This window comes from Passer montanus, unplaced genomic scaffold (genome assembly GCF_014805655.1).
Source record: "Passer montanus isolate IOZ18808 unplaced genomic scaffold, ASM1480565v1 scaffold25, whole genome shotgun sequence".
Taxonomy (NCBI): Eukaryota; Metazoa; Chordata; class Aves; order Passeriformes; family Passeridae; genus Passer; species Passer montanus.
This window is the reverse complement of record NW_024367149.1, coordinates 6,832,194-6,851,633: the sequence shown is the minus strand read 5'-3', so window position 1 is coordinate 6,851,633 and position 19,440 is coordinate 6,832,194. Positions and strand designations below refer to the sequence as shown.

The 19,440-nt window shown below is 38.8% G+C and overlaps 2 protein-coding genes across 7 annotated transcripts in view; both read left to right on the top strand.

The window, feature by feature from the left end:
• EPS15 (epidermal growth factor receptor pathway substrate 15) overlaps positions 1 to 10,962 on the top strand; it is a 68,076-nt gene extending 57,114 nt beyond the window's left edge. For 3 of the 5 annotated variants that reach the window (XM_039711416.1, XM_039711415.1, XM_039711419.1), the window contains 6 exons: positions 570 to 706; positions 2,344 to 2,413; positions 3,603 to 3,679; positions 4,173 to 4,335; positions 7,008 to 7,186; positions 9,051 to 10,962. In XM_039711416.1, the coding sequence (XP_039567350.1) occupies positions 570 to 706; positions 2,344 to 2,413; positions 3,603 to 3,679; positions 4,173 to 4,335; positions 7,008 to 7,186; positions 9,051 to 9,197 (773 nt within the window). In that variant the 3' untranslated portion in view covers positions 9,198 to 10,962. Of the gene's footprint in view, positions 1 to 569; positions 707 to 2,343; positions 2,414 to 3,602; positions 3,680 to 4,172; positions 4,336 to 7,007; positions 7,187 to 7,755; positions 7,793 to 9,050 lie in introns of all 5 variants that reach the window. The other 2 variants (XM_039711417.1, XM_039711418.1) reach the window with 2 other exon arrangements.
• Positions 10,963 to 14,674: 3,712 nt separating this feature from the next.
• TTC39A (tetratricopeptide repeat domain 39A) overlaps positions 14,675 to 19,440 on the top strand; it is a 42,962-nt gene continuing 38,196 nt past the window's right edge. Inside the window, exon 1 of one of the 2 annotated variants that reach the window (XM_039711377.1) lies at positions 14,675 to 14,798. In XM_039711377.1, the coding sequence (XP_039567311.1) occupies positions 14,777 to 14,798 (22 nt within the window). In that variant the 5' untranslated portion in view covers positions 14,675 to 14,776. Of the gene's footprint in view, positions 14,799 to 15,248; positions 15,265 to 19,440 lie in introns of those variants that run through there. The other variant, XM_039711379.1, reaches the window with a different exon arrangement.

The window sequence follows — 19,440 nt, the reverse complement described above, 5'->3', positions numbered from 1 at the left end:
CCTGTTTTATTTGCAAAGTAGTAGAACTGTGCTCTTCTAAAGGCTCTTAACATACCAACTTCCTTTGGAATCAAGTATTGAACAGGTGGGAAGTCTCTCTTTAGATCAGCTTAATAGGCAATGTCATTGAATTGTTTGCTTGGTCCTGAGTGAAGTTACTGGTGACAAAAAAACAAATAACCAGTGGGAAAGCAATAGTAAAATAGGGTTGAGCACCAAGTGCCAAATAAGAAACATCAGTTGGGCTTGGGAAGTGCAGGAGATGGCAGGAGAGTTCTTAGGAGCATTAGGTTTTGTAAATGCTTCATTTTTAGGGACTTGGTTAAAGAACCTATATGCTGAGATTATTCTGGAACTGCTGTTTTCATGATTTGCAGAAAGTGTTGCCTTGTCTGGTGTTTTGAATCACAGAATACAAATTATTCACAGGCCAATTTCCTACTTCAAAGGTCCTTGGTCTTAAATGTGTCACTTTGCAGCAGTATGAAAAAAGGTTATACATTGTTTAGATTTTAAGATAACAGCTAAGTAAAACAAGCAGAAATACTAGGGAGATGTTTACTTTTTAGATCCCTTTGGTGGTGATCCCTTCAAAGGCTCAGACCCTTTTGCAGCTGACTCTTTCTTCAAGCAATCCTCCACCGACCCTTTTGTGACTGCTGGCACTGATCCATTCAGCTCTGCAGACAACAGTAATAATACCACAGTAAGTCTGGTGTCACACCTTTTACTGCTTTCTCCATGTGACTTGGACAAAATAACCTGTTTTGAACATTTGGACATGCTTTAAAAAAATGGTATTCAGAAATCATGTAAAGGTTACCTCTGATCCCCCAGCTCTGTCTTGTCTTTTTGGGTGCTATTTTCTAGAAATAGTCACAGATGAAATAGAAGTAAAAATAAAAACATGTTTAAAGTACTTCATTGTGGATCTTCATTGCTCCACAGCTAAGAGCATTTGACAATAATGACTTAAGCTCTGTTATTATTTAACAATGACTTCAGCTCTGTAAAGCTTTAGAGCTCTCCAACAACTCTATTAGTTGGTGGAACATAATAAATGGAAAGAAAGCCAGGATCAACCTCACCAGGTTATGTTCAGACACTTGATTTCTGCCTCCACACACTATAGGATCAAGAACTATGTGCTGTATTTTATCTGAAATGTGATGTGGTATATGGGGTTTCCCCTCAGAAAAGTCAGATTTTTCTATAGATGTATGTTTAGGTTTTGGTTTTTTTGTTTGGTTTTTTTTTTTTTTAATAAGAATCACCAAAGGTCTCTTGTGATGTGGGGATACCTAGTGAATGATGATACCTCTTTCAAAGGTACTTCAGTGTAACTTTAGCTCACATTATAAATGAGCAGTGACTGAATACTCTTGAGCCTTTAATAAGGTAGAGTTGGGCATAAAACTCTCGCTGGTGTAGACTAGAACTTGTTGAATATGTAATATTTAAAGCTGATAGACAAACAAATTAAGCAGCTGAAATTCTTCATGCCATTAATCTTGTCTCCATTGTTTTGCCATCTCCTTTCCTTTTCAGTGCTGTTTCTTTTCATGCCTCACTTCCAGCTTTGTGTGTGCATAAAACATGCATAGACATATATAAAACTCAGATACATGTGGCTTAAGAAGCAAGTTAAGTGGCTGTAGAGTGTGTCAGAGGTGGACCCACAGCAGCCAAGAGTGAGAAATCACTGCACCTGCCAGTGGTGGTCCTGCCCTTCCCCATGGTGTGCACATTGTGCAGACCTCAAGGTCATATTTCATACCACAGCCTACACCTCCAGCCTTAGAAATTAGAGTTCTACAATTTGTAGTATTCAGCACACTCTCCTTTTCAAAGTCTTGATGTTCTAATGTAATAAATTTGTGGTTTTATTACAGTCCAAAAGAAGAAAAAACCAGGGAGGTCAGAGCTGTGGTGTGGGATTAGGAGTGGATTCTTGAGATGTGTACTTCTGAACTGAAGTTATGCACTCATCCTAAATGCTTTACCACACCTCTCTGGAGTGTTGAAATCTTAGATCTCCTTGAAGACGGCTCTGGTTGTAGAAATCTGAGACCAAAATGAGCAGTAGATATTCTTGACTGTTGCATTAGCTGTTACCAAGTATGTTGCACATATTGTACCTTTTTTCCATCCTTTCAAAGTATTAATCAAAACAGAAAGGAAGAGTTTCTATTAATAGGCTTGTTTACTGATGCTGATAGAAGCTATTTTCAGAATGTGTTATCTTACAACTTCTAAACTAAAATAAATGATGACTGTATTCTTAGATTGAAGAATCTTTTAAGCTGAAAACAAATTTCCCTCCAAAGGAATTTTTTATTTTAGACAGAGATATCAAAGAAGAATGACCCTTTTGCTCCTGGTGGAACCACTGTCACTACATCAAATGATCTAGGTAAAAGTAGATTGTACATATCAAGCTTCTTGGGTTTTATTTTTGTTTTTGCTTGCTTTTGTTTCTAGTCTTTTAACTGAATTTGCATGGAGCATTGTAGGTGATTTCCCATGTGTTCTGAATTTTCCCAAAAAGTGTGACATAAGGTGCCTGTTTTTAGGGGAGAAGTTTATAACCCAAAATTGACTTTGTCTGTCTGTAGTGTGTATCACTGAAGACTGATTCCACAAAAACTGTTCCTCTGCTTTACTGAAACTGGGGCAGTTCCTGATTTAAGTGTTTGTGCTATTTGGATGGTCTGTGCTGCTTCCCAGTAGTTTTCAAAGATTTCATGTTACTGTGTAAGTAACATCAGGATAGCTCTGCACCACCAGACTAGATGGGGAATACAGTAACTCCTCCATTGAAATTTTTTACTGCTCAAGTTTGCTCCTTCTGTGACCCTCTCTCATCTGAGGGCTAAAGATGTTTGAGGGAAGGCTCTGAACTCCTATTTTCCTAAACTGCACTGACAAGTGATAATCCAAAACAGGAATCTATGTGTGATTTTGTATTGTAAACCTGCTCATTTTAATTGTAGGGAAAAAATGCTGGTTTTTAGAGATGCAGAAGTGAGTATGGCACTTCCTTCTCTACTGTACAGTAGCAGTTTTCACATATTTTAGGCACATGAGAATGAAAAGGTACTGTTGAATTAGGCTGGGATGGTATGAGGTTCAGGTGCTTGATTTCACAAGTGGGTCTGCAGTCAGAAAAGAGCTCTGGTTCATGTTTATACATATATACACATATACATTTTTATGTATATATGTATGGGTGTATGCACACAAAAAACACCTCTGTGTGTATACATACATGTATCTCAGTAGAACATTTCCAGTAGTATAGTTATTTGATACTTTCAGTGGAATTTAATATTTTTTTTATGTAGGCAAACATACCTCTATTTCTTTTGAAGTAATTCAGCACAGGAGATTTATTGTTCTTAATTGAAAGCTGACACTTAGAGTTTTTTTAAAAGTTACTTAATAATTTGAAGTGCTTACCACATAAAATACTTCACTTAAATTACTTTAAGTTGCAAAATAGATAATAGTTGCTATTTATTAATAATAGTAGTGGGAATTTTTCTTTTCAGTCTTTTATATTTAACTTTTAATCTTATTCTTGGCTTGATTTGTGTATTTAGCTACAGACCCCTTTGCCTCCCTGTTTGGAAGTGAATCCTTTGAAGGTGGCTTTGCTGACTTCAGCACGCTGTCAAAGGTAATATGGAGCTGCTGCTACTCACAGAAAATGCATGAAACTGCAGTGACAAGGCAAAGCTCACTCAGTTTCATTACAGTTTTGCCACTACTAAACATTTATAATGGCTGATTTGCTTGAAGAAGAGGTCTTGATAGCAAATTGTCCTGAAATTCTATGAAGAATGCAATGTAATCCTTTTGGCTTGATACGTATTTTCTCTCTATTTCCAGTGATACTATAATTTATTTATTTGTAAATTTGCTGATTTTAGCAGCAAAAGTATTACTTTTGCATGTTCAACTGCTTTCAACTTTATAGTGTTGTACACAGTAACCATTCCTGATGTTTCTTTCTGTTCAGTCTTCTGGAGTATGTGGATATGTGTAAGAACAAACAGTATTTTCTTTAGTCTTAGTCCAAATTTTAGTTCTGATTTAATACTGAATTATTGAAGAGAATGTCTGGTAGCACTGCACTGCAAATGTGTGTGTTGCTGTTTTGTTTTTTGAAGGCCAACAATGAGGATCCCTTTAGCTCTTCCACATCAGGCTCTGTCAGCAGTGTCACCATAACTAAAAACTTGTTTGAGGAAGCACCAGCTAAAAATGAGGATGTTCCTCCTGCACTGCCCCCTAAGACAGGAACTCCCACCAGGCCCTGTCCACCACCCCCTGGTAAGAGCTGACACTGAGATGTGGTAACAGTCAGCTGCTTCATGTTGGCAGAGGGACAGGAATTATGAGGGGAGGGTAAAGGCTCTGAATTTAAAATGAATGGGCAAGATGTGAAACAGGTCCATTTCTGATTGTTTCCTCAAAGTTTTGCATGATGTTTGGGGCCAGAGTTTGAAGACACAAAGGATTTAAAAAACAGGAAAAAAAACTTGTTACAAGTGTATGCAAGAACACAGCATAGCTGCAAATTAAATGCGTGAATCTTGAATTAAATTATGCTTAAAGTGAGAATTTAGTGTGCTTTATACATTGCAACACAGGTGGATTTAATGCAAAATTAATTAAATAGGGTTAAAGAACTGGCTTAGGTTTTCAGGTTAACTTTTTCTAGGTGGCCTTGCCAGAGGTCTGTAGCAGTAACAGTAATAAACCCAAGTTCCCTGGGCTGTTTTCTCCTCAGTGATAGAGGAGTTTCTGGGACATTCCATGGCACAAACCACTCTGCTTTCCAGAAAAGGCCATGATTATCATGCACAACAGCACCTTCTTGTGCTTGCAACAAGACCGTATTACAACAGGCTCCTCACTCTCAAGTTGTTCTTGCAAACATAGGAAAATCTAGTATTCCTTTAAAAATTTCTGTCCTCTGTTTCATTGTCCTTAAAAACTCTACTGCATCATTTGTTTACTGTTACACTAAGTGGATGAGTCTTAAGGTGTTTTAAGAAACTGACATGAAACTTAAACGTGTGTTCATGTTTTCTCAAAAGAAGGGGAGCACAGTAGATACAGGAGTGCTCATACTGGAGCTTAAACTCACTCAGCTGTTTCACTTGTAATGTTGGTGTGACATCTGGTTCATGCTAATGCCTTGCAAGTAATCATTTCCATTGTAAATAACATTAAAACAGCTGACATGGCAAGTGATGATAATTTGAATGTTTGATGTTGGTCCTTATTTAAACATAAAAAGGATTTCTGACTGAATTCTGTGGGAGTGGCTGTGATGTGGTGCACTTTTGGAAGGCAAGCTTCTAAGGGTGGAATAGCAGCATCCTCAGCAACAGATGATTAGGAAAAAATAGGTGGTTTTGATATGCACACTGAAAATGTGATTATCTTGATAACCGTTCCCAATTAATTATTTTCCTAATGGAAATAAAATCTGAGGTACTTACATGTAATTATTTCTGATTACTTCCTTGGTTTGATTTGAAACAATGGAATACTTTTTCAAGGAAATACCCAAAAATCTTTCTTTTAGTTCTTCTCTCTACTGGAAAGTATGTAGAAAGGCTGTTGTCTCTGAATTCTGTTGTTTCTCTAGGTACTGATAAACACTCTCATTTCTTGATTTTGGAGAAGATTTGGTGATTGTGTATTTTGTATTCTTACAATTATTAACTTCCCATACAGAAATAAAATTCCCTGGTTGTCATTTGGAGATGCTTCTCCCACATTTTTCAAGAAATAGGCAGGCATTATTTATGAGTAACAGAACTGTAAAATCACAGAATGGTTTGGGTTAGAAGGAACCTTAAAGATCATTCAGTTCCATGCCCCTGCCACAGGCAGGGACACCTTTCACTAGAGCAGATTGCTCAAAGTCCCATCCAGCCTGGCCTTGAACACTTCCAGGGATGGGGCAGCACAGCATCATCAGTGATACATGGATCATCAGTGAGGGAGATGGCAGAGTTATCTGGGAAGTGTCTAAGTGAATCACACATTTCCCAGGGGATGTTCTCCAAATCTCTAAATCATTGCCACATGAGAATCTCTTTTTCCTCTTATGAAGTAATTTTAGGCTAATTTTCAAAAGTGATATGTGAAGTAATAAGCACCTTTGTTCAATTCTGTAGTTTTAATCTAAAATGGAAACAGAAGTAAGTTTTAAAATACAGCCACTGCAAGTGTGGAACCACTTGCAGAATCTGGTAGTAGAATTCAGGGAACTGCACTGAAACCTCTTGTGTAAACAGTAACATACAGAGGGAGTGGTGGGGTGGAATTCAGCTCTTCTTGGAAGTAATTGCGTTAATGTCCTCAGTGGTGTTGAAAGCTGACTGGGGTTAAGCTGAAAAAAACCCAACAGAATAAGTGGAGGTTTGTCCCTGATGCTGTTTATTTGCAGCTTCTTAGGCAAAAATTAACAAAACAGCTTAGTCTGTGATTGCTTGTTATCATACTCCTTGTTTTAAACTGCAGAAATTCCTGGTCTTAGCATAGGGAGAGGACATGGTGTTTTGAAAACTTATAAATGTAATGTATTTCTGCTCTCTGAATAAAAGTGTGCTAACTTGATCCAAAGAAATAGTAAAAGAGCCTTGCTGGAGTGATCAGAGACAGCTGATAACCAGAAAACAATACTGTGCTGACAGAATAGGTGCTCAAAACCGTTAGAAATTCTCTTTCCAAAAGAGTTAATTTATATACAACGGTGTTCCTGACTCATTAACATACATGTGTTCCTTTTTACCTGATTACCCTTTCAGAAAGTGTGGGCTGTACCCTCATTTTTTAAATTGGCAACCCTTCCTCTGAAACTACAGCTCCACTAGTTTGTGGGAAGAGGTTGCATTCTAAGTAGCTTTTGAATGTATTTTTTTTACTAGTTTTGGCATGTTATTACCTGCTATCTTAAATTCATTTTAAATTCATTTTGATCTAAGGGAAAAGACCTATCAATCAAATAGACTCTTCAGATTGCTTTAAGTCGAGCGACCCATTTCAGCCTTTCCCCACCCCAGACATTCCCAAAGAACAAGAAGCAGATCTATTCTGTGATCCATTTGCTCCCACCAGCATCAGTAAAGAGGCTGACCCCAACAATTTTGCAAACTTCAGTACTGTGAGTAAACACTTTTTACATTTGTTTCAGTATAATGGCAGCTTTGAAATGTTCACACTGAAGTCTTCAGTCTAATTTAAATTATTAAAACATATCCCATGTACACAAGGGATATTGCTTCCAGTTAAAACAGAGTTTACATTAGTTTACAGCTGAGGCTGTCCTAAAACAAAATGCTGCAAAATGTTGTATTTAATGTTTAAATTGCGTTGGTTTTATGCCTTTTTTCATGGAGACTTTCTAGCTTTTAGAGGACAGGATTTCAAAAATACCTATGTTCTAGGTATTATCCATTTTATCAATGTGTGCAGCAGATTTAAATTACAAATCTATAACAAGCACACTGTTAACTACCCAATTAAAAATAAACCAAAATGTGATTTTAATTTAACTGCCATTGAACTGTTTGGTCATAATTTTAATGTACTGAAATACTGATAAACAGCCTCATTACAGTGTATGTTAATGAAATATAATTTGATGAGTTTTGAATGGTTAGTAAATTCCAGACTTACGCACAATGAAGTAAAATAGTAAGTGTCTCTTTATAACCAGAATTCATTTCATAGAAGTCGTGGTGTCCAAGCAGTAGAAGCAAATCTAAAGGTTTGTGCATGCCTATATATTATTTTCTTCTTTTGAGCTTTTGCAAGTAGAAGTTTTGAAAGGCATCATCTCACTTTCAAGCCTGTTAAATGCAATTTGCATTTACAGTACCTTGACCATACTGCTCTCTCTGTTCAGGCCTAATAAGCTACATGCTTGATTAAAGTAAACTAAGGATTGTCAGGCTCTCAAAGTAGACTTGCACTGGTTGGTGTGTCTTGGAGCATGGTAACTTCTGAAATGTGGTTATCCATCCGTGGCAGTAGTTAGGGAGACTTAGAAGCCACTTTGGAGGAGTTGCAAAAATGTCTTCTGTCTTATCTTTGTGAAGAAAATAGTGCTATTTTCCAGCTGCAATTACTGGAAATACTGAGTGCACTATGGAGAAAACTCAGCTGTTTCTGCTTTTATTTCCCCAAGAAGGAGCTCAAAGCAGAGATCTGGAGTTTCTAACCTCTAATCCTTTCAGTTAATGCTGGGACATCTGTGAGGACAGGGGCTTCACCTACCTCTTAATTTTTCTGCATGTTTGCTAGGAAGAAAATTTATCATAATCTTTTGTGTTTTATTTAAGATAATACCCTTAGCTTTCTCTGATTTATAATAATTGTACAGGAGGTATTTAGTCCACAATCAGTTCTCATCAATACACATGGAAATAATCTGTTCTTTTTTTCCCCTCTAATATCATGCTGACCTTTCTCTGTATTACTACCAGCCTTCTAACTCTACAGTTACCCTTATCATTTTGCTGCCTCTTGGCAGCAATATTTGTCATCTACACATTCAGAAACAGTCTACAGCTAAATTTTTGGAGTCATTTTCACCTGGAAAAGTCATCCCTAATGAAAGCAGGATAAATCAGGATGGCCTACAGTGTGAATAGGAGTGTGCTTTGCAAAATGTTCTCCTGATTTATTCAAAGGTTTTCTTGTATGGACTGGTATTTAACCATATAAAACTATATTTAAATTATAGCACTTTCTGCTCAGTTATGCTTTAGAAACTTAATACTGAAATTTGAAACATGGTATATTTCATTAAAATACATCTCTTTGATGGCTTCAGTGCACTTCTTAGTACTCAAACCTTAGACTAAGCCAATTTAGTCTATTACAACTACAAAACAAATAATACTTGAATAGTAGAATATTTAAAATTATTGAAAAAAACTAATTGTCCCTTAAACTGAATGTTTGGACAGTAATAATTATCACTGTATTGTTAATCTGTCTTATTTTGTCTTTTAAACTTGCAGTATTCTACTGAGGAAGACATGATTGAATGGGCTAAGAGAGAAAGTGAGAGAGAAGAAAAAGAAAGATTAGCAAGACTAAAACAGCAAGAGCAAGAAGACTTGGAACTGGCTATTGCACTCAGTAAATCTGAAATATCAGAAGCATGAAGTTTAGAATAAGATTTTATCTGATGTAAACTGTTTTGTCCCTTTTCCTGAGTACCTAACCTATTTAAATGTTAATCAGAAAATGCATATATACAAGAAACTATGAAAGGATTTAAATTTCTGAAAGTGATGTGAATGTTTCTGCTAAATTTAATCCTTTTGGTTATTGTTTGAATAATTGTTAAGTTTAGCATTCAATTTCTCTCAAGTTTTCAGGAGAGCCAAGTACTTTTCCCAGCTGAAAGCAAATCAGTTTAAAATGCAGTTAGAGAGATTGGGGTTTGACTGTAATCTATCAGCAGTTGGTAATTGAGCATAAAGTGAATACAGCAATTACTCTGTCATGGCTGACTGTCTCCCATCAAGCAGTTAGTCACTGGAAACCTTTAATTCTTCTGAAGGGGTTTTAGTAATGCCAGAGTTGGAGAGTGCTTTATTTTATATGTATGCATATAGATTCTTTTTCTCCTTGTTGAAGATTTTATGTTGGGTTTAACATAATCTTCATGAAGTCTCCATCAGAAAGAGTATGTCTTTCTGAAACCTTTCTTACTTTTCCTGCATGATCATAGGTTTTAAGGCAGACCTGTTATTTTGTTTTGTAAAGCAATTAAACTGAAAATTCATGTGCATTTGCTGTTGGCTAAGGTGACTGTCAAATTGTGAGACCCCACTGCTATTTGAGCCACATTTGCCTGTGAAATATGCAGCTGAACTGGCAAGTTAATGAGTTCGATTTGAAATAGGATTGAAAATAGAAAGAAAAAACAGGTAGTCTGATTTCTATTTTTTTTAACCACAGTTGTTTTCTGTATATGTAATTTATTGAATGCCAACTGATAGTTGCACCTTAAACTGAATGATTTCTGAATGGTCACTGAGTCAGAGTAGGATTGATAGAATGTTAATGAAAATAACTTAATGAAAATAACTTATTGTTCCTTTTGAATGAATTGTATTTGGAAAATCAGTTTCATTAAAATAATTCCAAAAACAGGAATCTTGTGCCCTATCTAAGAAAAATGGATGGCAGCAGCATAAACATCTGGAAGGGGTTTTTTTCTTGCACTTTGAACCTGTGGTATTTCTTTTGAGGAAATTGAAGTGTTTCAACACAAAGCACTGGGGCAAAGGGGGAGAACTCAGACACACTTCAGTATATTTAAGCTCTTCCCATTACCTGTCAATGCTGCTGTTGCATGAGCTTGAGGGTTTTCAATTTTTCAAGAAAAAATGAGTAACCTGACTGGGATGGTTTTTCTTTTGCACTGGGAGATGAGCATTTAAACACCTGCTCAAAAAAAAATGTAACTTAAAATTTTGCAAGTATTAAATAGTTATAACTTATCTTATACATCTTTGTAATGAGTGTACACTAATCTTGCAAATCATATGCTTAACTGGATTACATAGTTTCTTATCTTTTGTTAAAAATGTATACTCAGTGGACCAACACAATATTATATGTATATATTATATATATATTCCTGCTTTCCTTTATGGGATTTAAAGTTTTGAGTCATTTGATGTTACATTTCATGTTACTGACTCTGACTATAGGACTTTTACTCAGACTACCAACAAACCACTGCTGTGAGCTAAATGGCATTACTTTATGAAGTTTTAACTGTTTGTTTTGTTGGTTTTTTTTTTAAAACAACTTGTTCAGGTGGGATTAGCCTCTATTTATAGACTTCCCTTTTGTTTAAAAATTCTAACAATAGCCTGTAATTATGAACAAATAAAGTTTAAGTACATAAACGTGAACTGTTTGCCTGTTTTTTCAAGAGGGTGCTGTGAGATGTCAAACATTGTGTGAATGTCATGCAGTGTGAGGTGTCCTGACTGCAGCCTGGTGTCTGTGTCTTTGCCACCTGACACATCTGCCATGGGTCACCTTCACAGGAACAGGATCCAGTGGCAGAATTGTGTTGTCTTGTGTTATTTCCCCAGTAACTTCTCAACAGTTTCATTTACCTACCTAATTTAAATTGGCTGTTTCAGCATTTGAATATGTAGTAAATTTATGACTTCAGTATTGGAGTGTTTTAATTGTGCTTTAGCCTGAATCTTCTACGTCATTGTGGGCAGGGATGTGCAACCTCATGGTTTTGTGTTTGCAGTATTGACAGAAAGGTAATTTAGATGATACCAGATTTAGATAACAAAGGGTAAGGTTGGGAAAGTAACATGTAGCTAAAGTCTTATGTTTTCTTACTATGGAATTCTGCATCATGTCAGTGAATACTCTTGAATTTAATTCCATTGTTAACTAGAATGAACATGAAGATTGGCTTTCAGATGCATCTGTTCTTCTAAGAAGGAAGAGAACAGTGATTTTCTCTAATGGAAGATCTTTTTTGATCTTGGTAGGTAGAGTGGAGTTTAGTTGCCCATGTTAGTGTTACTGAACTCTTGAATTCTCTGCAGAATTGTGTTTGCAGGGACCTCTGAGGCTTAAATTAGGAAAGGTGCAGAAGTAAAGAGGAAGGGAGGGAAGACAGCATAATGTTACCCCAGAAAAGGTGGGAAAGAACTTGTAATTCATCAGCTGGCAAGCCTTCAGTCAGTAATATCCTGAAACATATTCATCCACAAGCTCTTTAAAGAAACAAGGAATAGCAAAACACACATAAATAACACCAGCTGCATTCCCATTCCTTGCTCGGAATACTTTAGAATTCCTGTGGTGCTAAAATGGAGACATCTGGAGCTTCCTGGACCTTAGATTTTAACTGAAAACAAAGAGCATTAGTTTTTAGAGCAGGTGATCTGCTGATAGAGGTGAGAAATGCTGCATTGTTTGGATGTGTGTTCAGGAGGTCACGATGTTGTTTCTAGTTATCTTTTGCTGATTTAATAAGTGAGTATGGACAAACCACTTAATGCAAAGCCATTTCCTGTTCTGTAAGTGATAACAGGTCTCATAGTTATGTAATAACTGCTCTAATCTGGAAAGACAACCTTGGGCAGAGTAAAAGGAATTTTATCCCATTTTACTTTTGTATCCCATAGATAGGAATGATGTTATGAGGTGTTTTCTCTGTTGGTGCAAGCAGCCAGTTGCAGTCCTATACAGGAGTATACAAATAACTGGAAATAAATTAAGAGTTTAACAGAGGTGCTGTTTTATACAAGATATTTGAGGCTTTAATTTGCTGGTAATACAGGGAGAAATTCTTGCCTTTGACTTCAGAGGTCTGTCCTGGTGAGAGATCCTGTAACACTGTCTGCAGAGTGTCAGCTGTCTCAGGTTTGCATGTGCCTGACTCAGTCTGATCCACAAAAACTGATTTTCCTGTGTGGCCAGAATTATTATTTGTTCTGTTGAGACTATGTAGCATTGAAATGTTTGTATTCAAAGCCAGAAGGTCTTTAGGATTGTTTTCCATAGAATGCAGTCTCTCCTGAGCTGCTACATGAACAGGTGTGGTCACTTGCAAAGAAAAAAGTAATTTTAAAAGACTCAGTGGGTTTTCAGGTAAGATACTTATAGAATTTTTTTAAAAGTAATTTTAAAAGACTCAGTGGGTTTTCAGGTAAGATATAGAATTTTTTAAATACTTACTGAAGCTCTGCTAATATCTCCTTATTTTTAAAATTATGGTCCTTGAGTTCCAAACAGTTCCAAGAATTTTGGAGTGTGAATCTCATTTTGGGCCCACATTCAGTAATAATTTTTACTGAGTAAATAACTCAGTTGAGGTTCAAATCACTGACCCTGAATCCTGAAAAAGGTAAAGTACTTGCTGAATGTTAAACTCATATATTTAAATTCTCTACTTCTTTAATATACTATTCATTTAACTTAAAATATTTTAGTTTACAGTCAGATATTAAAAGCAGAGCTGTTCTCAAACATACAATACTATGCTCAGGGGAGTAAATTTGTCCTTCTGTTTTAGCTTTTTCAACTTTGTTCCTACAACATATAATTCTAAAAGTTGTAAAAAGCAATTTAGAGTATATTTTGGGGTGTTTATTAAAAAAATGTTCTTTAAGTTAGCTGTGACTGACATATGGGCTGAAGTGCAGAACTACACAGGAAGTCTGGCTTCATTGTGAACGCTGTGAGCTGGAATGTTTGAGCCTCACAATTCAGAAAATGGAATGTATGTAAACAGGTATTTTATGCTGAAAAACGTGGGCTTGCATTTGTACCAAAACAGCTTTTTTGGCAAAGAAAGCACAGGAAGGTGCCTGTCACAGCTCTCTTTGCTATCCCTCACTGAGCTGAAATGCTTGATTTAGTGGAGACAATCATGACTTCTTGGCTGGTGTCAGAAGAGGGAAGCATCCTTCAGTCCCTGGATGTCTGCCTCTGCTCTCGGAGCAGCTGCACCCGAGCACTGGAGCGTGAGCCCATCCTGCCACCCACCCCTTGTTCCTCACGTCACGAGCCACATTGTCGGTGTGCAGCTAATAAATTCTTTCTTTTTTTAACCTTATACACCCACTGTTCCCGTTAATGTGCCCATTGTTTCTTTATGTCAACCCAGTCCTTCTGTTTGTCCTGCCACTCCCTGGGCCGTGTATACCTTTGCCTTCCTTTGCCTTGTTCATTTCCTTCCACAGGCTCCTTGCTTTTGCTAATTTCTTGTGAACTGTTATCCCCTTAACCCTGAAGCTGCATGATTGATACAGCTATAACATAAATAATGGCCAAAGTAATGCTTTTTTTTGTCAGTATTGCATATTCTATTCGCAATTTCAATGTGTTTGGTTTTCTTTTATGGAAAAGGCAAGTTAAAATTGTAAATATTTATTTTGTTTATGAATTTTATGTTAATGAACAAATTAAAGAATTTAATTAGTTAGATCTAATTATTTATTTATGTGATTTGGTCATAACTTGGTCCCTCTGATGTCTGAGCCCTGTGGGGTGTTACTCCTGTGCTGGGGGTAGGCGGCTGCACCCTGGCAAACCCAGAGTGCAGCTAATTGAAAACCTGGCGAAATATGAATTATGCTTTCCTCATGCTTTTTCTCGAGAGGAATTAATGACTCTTGATTCCAGCACACAGAAGCGATGCCCGCGTTCCTCTGGGCCGTTCCCGGGTCCCGCCCGAGCGCTGCGGTGGGACCGTAACCCCGGGGCACCATCGCATTCCACCCTGTCCTGTCCTATCCTATCCCACCCCTTCCCTTCCCTTCCCCGCCGCCGGCGGAGGGCGGGCGCTGCCGCAGCCGCTCACCTGCGGGGGCGGCCCCTCAGCCCGGCCCGGCCCGGCCCTGCCCGAACATGCGCCGAGGCTCCGGCTGCCGCCGCTCCACACACACCATGCGAGCTGGCGGGGCCGGGCCGGGGGTCGCCGGGGGCAGCGCCGCCTCGGCCGGGCTCTGGGGATGCTCCGTCAGGGGAGCGGCGGCCGCGGGACGGTGTGAGGGCGGTGGGGCTCCGGGCGCTGCAGCCCTGAGGGCAGTTCGGGCCCCCGGGCTGACCCTGAGCTGCCGCCGCTCCACACACACCATGCGAGCTGGCTGCGGCGGCCGCCGGGGAACAGCAGCAGCAGCAGCAGCGCCAGCCGTGCCCGTCCCCTGCCGCCCTCCCCTCAGCCGCTGCCCGTCGCGACGCCTCCATGGCCGGCAGCGCCGGAGCCCGCGGGGCTGGGGCCGGAGCCCCCTGCGGCCCGCGGGCAGGGGCTGCCCGGGCTGGGACCCACCGGGCCGGGACCATCCCCCGGACCGCTCCGGTCCCCGGCCTGACCCCGCTGAGGGCGGGCTGTGCCCACCTGTGCCGGCTGAGCCACCCCACACAAGCTGGCTCTTGCACTTTGAGGGGGTTTCTTTTTTCTTAGACAGGAGCATTAGCGTGAGCTAATTACATACCTGCGCAGCAGCCCTTCAGTAGTTCTATGCAAATTGCCTTTGGGCTTCAAAGGGTTGCTGAAGAGCGTGTCTTGTCTGCGGAAGATGTGGAAGACCAGGTCCTTTTGCTGGAGCTCCTGTTTGTGCAGCTTGCAACACACCTTGACAGCGAAACGCTGACGTTCATTACCCTGTAACTCAATACCTTTTTGCTCACCCTCAGGAGGGAGCTGCAGGTGGATAACTTTCTCCATTCCAGGTGTGCACTCCCTACTGCCCCTAAAATACATAAACTTCCATTGTGTGCGTGTGAGAGAGTTGTTTCTTCAAAAGCTGAATCAGTCTGCAAATAACATTCTTCCCCCATGATGACGGCGTGTTAAATGTTAGACAAGGCTGCGTTAAAGGTCGGCTTGTGGATTCTGTATTTGACATAAGATATTTATAATTATCTGTGCAGGAGTAGAAGCTTTTAAGAGTGCAGTTGTTGGAGAAGTCAGCAAACTGCTTCTTAGAAGAGTGGTAATGGCTCTGTTCATGGTTCCTCATCAGGTGTTTGGAGCACTGGTGTGCTCTCTCTCTGGCTGCACACTTTCCCTTTATCTTAAAGTTGAAAACCACAAACATTTACCTGGACTTTATTTCTGCTACAGAAACCATGATGGAAAAAAACATTTCCTGAACTTTAGATTGTATAAGCTGTACAATAGTGCTCTTTTTTGGTTGCATTGATATTAATGTTAGAGTTATTACAGAGACCAAAGGAGGTGGTCTAGTAGCATTTAATGCAACAAATGCAAAGTCTAGAGTTCTAGACTTGCTAATGATCAAAACTGAGCTGTCTATTAGTATTTATATATATAACCCCTACCTGGAAGTACTCAGGGTCTGGTTGGATGGGGCTCTGAGCACCTTTGTGTAGTGGAAGGTGTGCCTGCCCACAGCACAGGTTTGGAATGAGATAATGTTCAAAGTCCTTTCCAGCCCTGTGAATTCTATGATTCTGTGACTTTTAAGAGATTTATATAATTTTGTTGCCATGCTCTGTCTTGATAATTCTTTAACGGGTGGCCCAGCAATTTTAAAAATATTTTTTAACTCCAGGCTGGAAAGGTGGGCTGTGTGCTTGTGATAATGATGTTAAGTGATACCATTAAATGACCTGCAGGTGCTGTGTTTGCACTGACAATAGCAGCGGGCTGAGGGACTGCAGTTGCATTGTGCTTCAGGAAGTTCTGAGCCTGGGGAACAATAGAAATATTTAGAAGCAGGAGAGAGCTGAGTGAATTTTGCCAGGTTGGGCAGGTTGTCCCGAAAGTCCGTGTTACTGAAGCTGCTGGAGCACTTGGTGCTGGCTCCTCATCGCCTTTCTGGAGCTCCATCTGCTGGAACCAGCTCTCCCATTCCAGGGAGACGCTGCACTGGGATCTAAAGGGACTCAGATGTTTCCAGCACTGTGCTACAAAGTGTTGAAAAGCATCTATCAGGATTTTGGTTAGTTTGTGGGAAAAGATTACTATTTCCTTATTGCAGTTCACATTTTACTTAAATCACTCCTTTAAAACCCCCTTGAAGCTCCCAGACAGTGTTTCCACAGATCTGAATTTGTGGTTAATTTGTGGTTTCTTTAGGTATCATGTATGTTTTGGGAATAGATTATCAGATCATAGTTGGAGGAAGAATGATCTAGTGGAATGATTGGAACTGAAAAGTAAACAGATATTTGAGCTGGGGTGATGAAAAATTACCTCCCATTTTAGAGATTTTCAGCTGTTGTCTTCAACTTGATAATAAAACTTTCGGTCATCTGTTGAGAAAAAACAATTGTAAGAAGAAAGTCTCAGTTTTAGAACAGCCATTCAGATATATTTGACTCATTGGCTGGAGCCTCAGCTGTATATCAAACAGAATTCAGTATTGAACTTGGATGTCATTTTACACTTCTTTCTAACTAAAACTGCCAACCTGAACTGATTAAATCTTCTCACTGCATCTGCATTAAAACTTACTTTTTACCAATCCTTGTTTCCTGTCAGAAAGAGGAAAATTGACAGAAAGATCCCAGATTAACTGAATCTGAGTTCAACATCAACCTCACTTGTTTTGGTTTTCCTTTGTTTTTTCTTCTCAGGTAGTTTGCAGGTTGTTTTTGTGCTCTGAAATGGAGAGAATAATAACTGTTTTCTTCTTGAAGCCATTGTGCCAAAGAATAACTCTTCAAAACAGCTTTGGCAATGCTGAGTGCCAAGACAACTTTTTGCTGGCACTTCTTTTTCTGTTCCTGAGTATTCATTCAGTGGGCAGGTTCAAGAGAACTGTAAGGTGTATTGAAGTGCCATGCTTGAATTTTTATTTAATTGGAGAGAATGTGGCATTGTTAGTGATCAAGGTGCTGTGAAGTATGCTTTGCAGATGACTTCTGAAGGAAAAACTCAGGCTCTTGGAAGCTCTCAGGGAAATATAATCTGTAATGTCATGTAAAGCAATGATTAAAGGCAAAGCAACAATCCCCTATTTGTTCAAATGTTTTGTGTCATTCCCATATATTATTTCTATGGGAACATAAGATACTGTTCAGCAGTGGAATGATTTAAAAAAGCATGATTTATTTTTTTTTTTAAGTTGCAACAAAACATGTTACAGAGTAATTTATTTTGAAAAGACTTTGCTTAGATTTAATGAAAAAAAAAAACCAAACTAAAAACAAAAAACCCAAACCCAACCAAATGAAATAAAACCGAACAAAGAAACATTTCAACTCACATGAAGTACTGTAGGAAAATGCTTTTTGGGCCAGAATGTGTATTTCATCCCTTCTAGCTGGTCACCACACTGAAGTCTGAAAAAAGTGAAGTGTAAGTCAGCATAAACAAATATAAGCCAGACATGCCCAGGTAACTCTCTTATTACGTACCCAGCCTTTATCTCTGCTGGGAAGTGCAGAATCCAGTCCAAAAAGGGAATTTCCTGACATCCCTCCCTGAATTCTCACCCAGTCTCATTTCAGAAGTAATACAGATCTCTACCCTGACCTTGCAGTCCTTAGGAAAACAAATCTCACAGATTTTGTCTGGCTTCTTACCATGAATACGGCAGAGTGAGTTTGCATTTTGCTTCATGCTTTCTTTGTTTGTTTGCTGGGTACCTAAATGTGCTTAATATCATTGCATGGCAGTGGTCTAGTGCAGCTCTTGCTGATTGTTTTTTTCTCATTAGTTTTAGTGAGATGAGAATTAGACCTTTAAAAACTGAGAGTAACTATGTCAGGTGGACCAGAGGCAGGAAAACTGAAAAGTGAGAGGACTTGAAAAAAAGAGCAAGTGGGTATTATAAAGTTGTCTAAAGACCCTTAAAAACCCCAAGAGGAATTATATCAATCACATGTGACCTTCAAAGTGACAAAATTGTAGATCATCTGAATTTAAAAAGAGGAGCTATTAAAGCTTGCTAAACATTACTGTGGTGTGATTTAGGATGAAAATTTACTCCTAATTGCATTAATTTATGTTGTCCTGAATATATTTGTTTTATTTCAGTGTTGATCCTGTGTGAGGTAATTTTTTCTTTGTACATTCCAATAGATCAGTGCTGTTGCAGGATGTTTGGGCTTATTTTTGTAATATGCCAGACTGGATTGAGTGTCTTTTTATATATTTTCCTTCTGTCTGATGCAGGCAGTTCTGCTGACTGGGAGTGCTCACCCACAGTGGTGCATTTCACCCTCTGAGCAGTCATGGCAGCACAACAAGGAAAGGGAACAGGAGAAATGACACCACTACATTTTATTTGTCTGAACAAACCTATCTTAATGAATTTATTGCACTGTTTGCCCATTCAAATACAGGATGAGAACTGTGAGCCTAATGCAAACTAGATCCTGCTTGGTCCAAGTTAAATATGGTGGGACCGAGGGCAGAACATGAGTCTGCCAATTCTCTGGTCTTTGTGCTGCTCCCTGGACTGCTTTGTCACAACCCTTTGATTTGTGAGCTTTTGCTGGAATGGAAGAGCTTTTTAAAAGACCTTTGACATTGCTGAGGCATCAATAACTCAGTGATTTGAGAGCTGAATTAACCTCAAAAATAAATGGTGTCATACTCCATGTACAACTTGAAATACTATGAATTCCAGAATTGTGTCACTGTTGTGTCTCTATGCAAAATATTTGGAGAACATGAATATTGAAACCTTTCCAATTGCTTTGTTGTTGAAGTAATGGCATTTCTGTAGCACTGAGGAGTCTTAGACATGGGCCAGAAAAATGTTCAGGAACACAGAAAGATAAATGCTGAGGTATTAACAGCTTGGCACATAGAACAGGAAGGGATATGGGAGAATTAATTTTCTTGCATTAACTTATTTGCTTTTGAATTATGAAGCTATTTCTGTATTGTCTGAAAACTGAATAGTAACAGATTATTGTGAGAACTGCTTA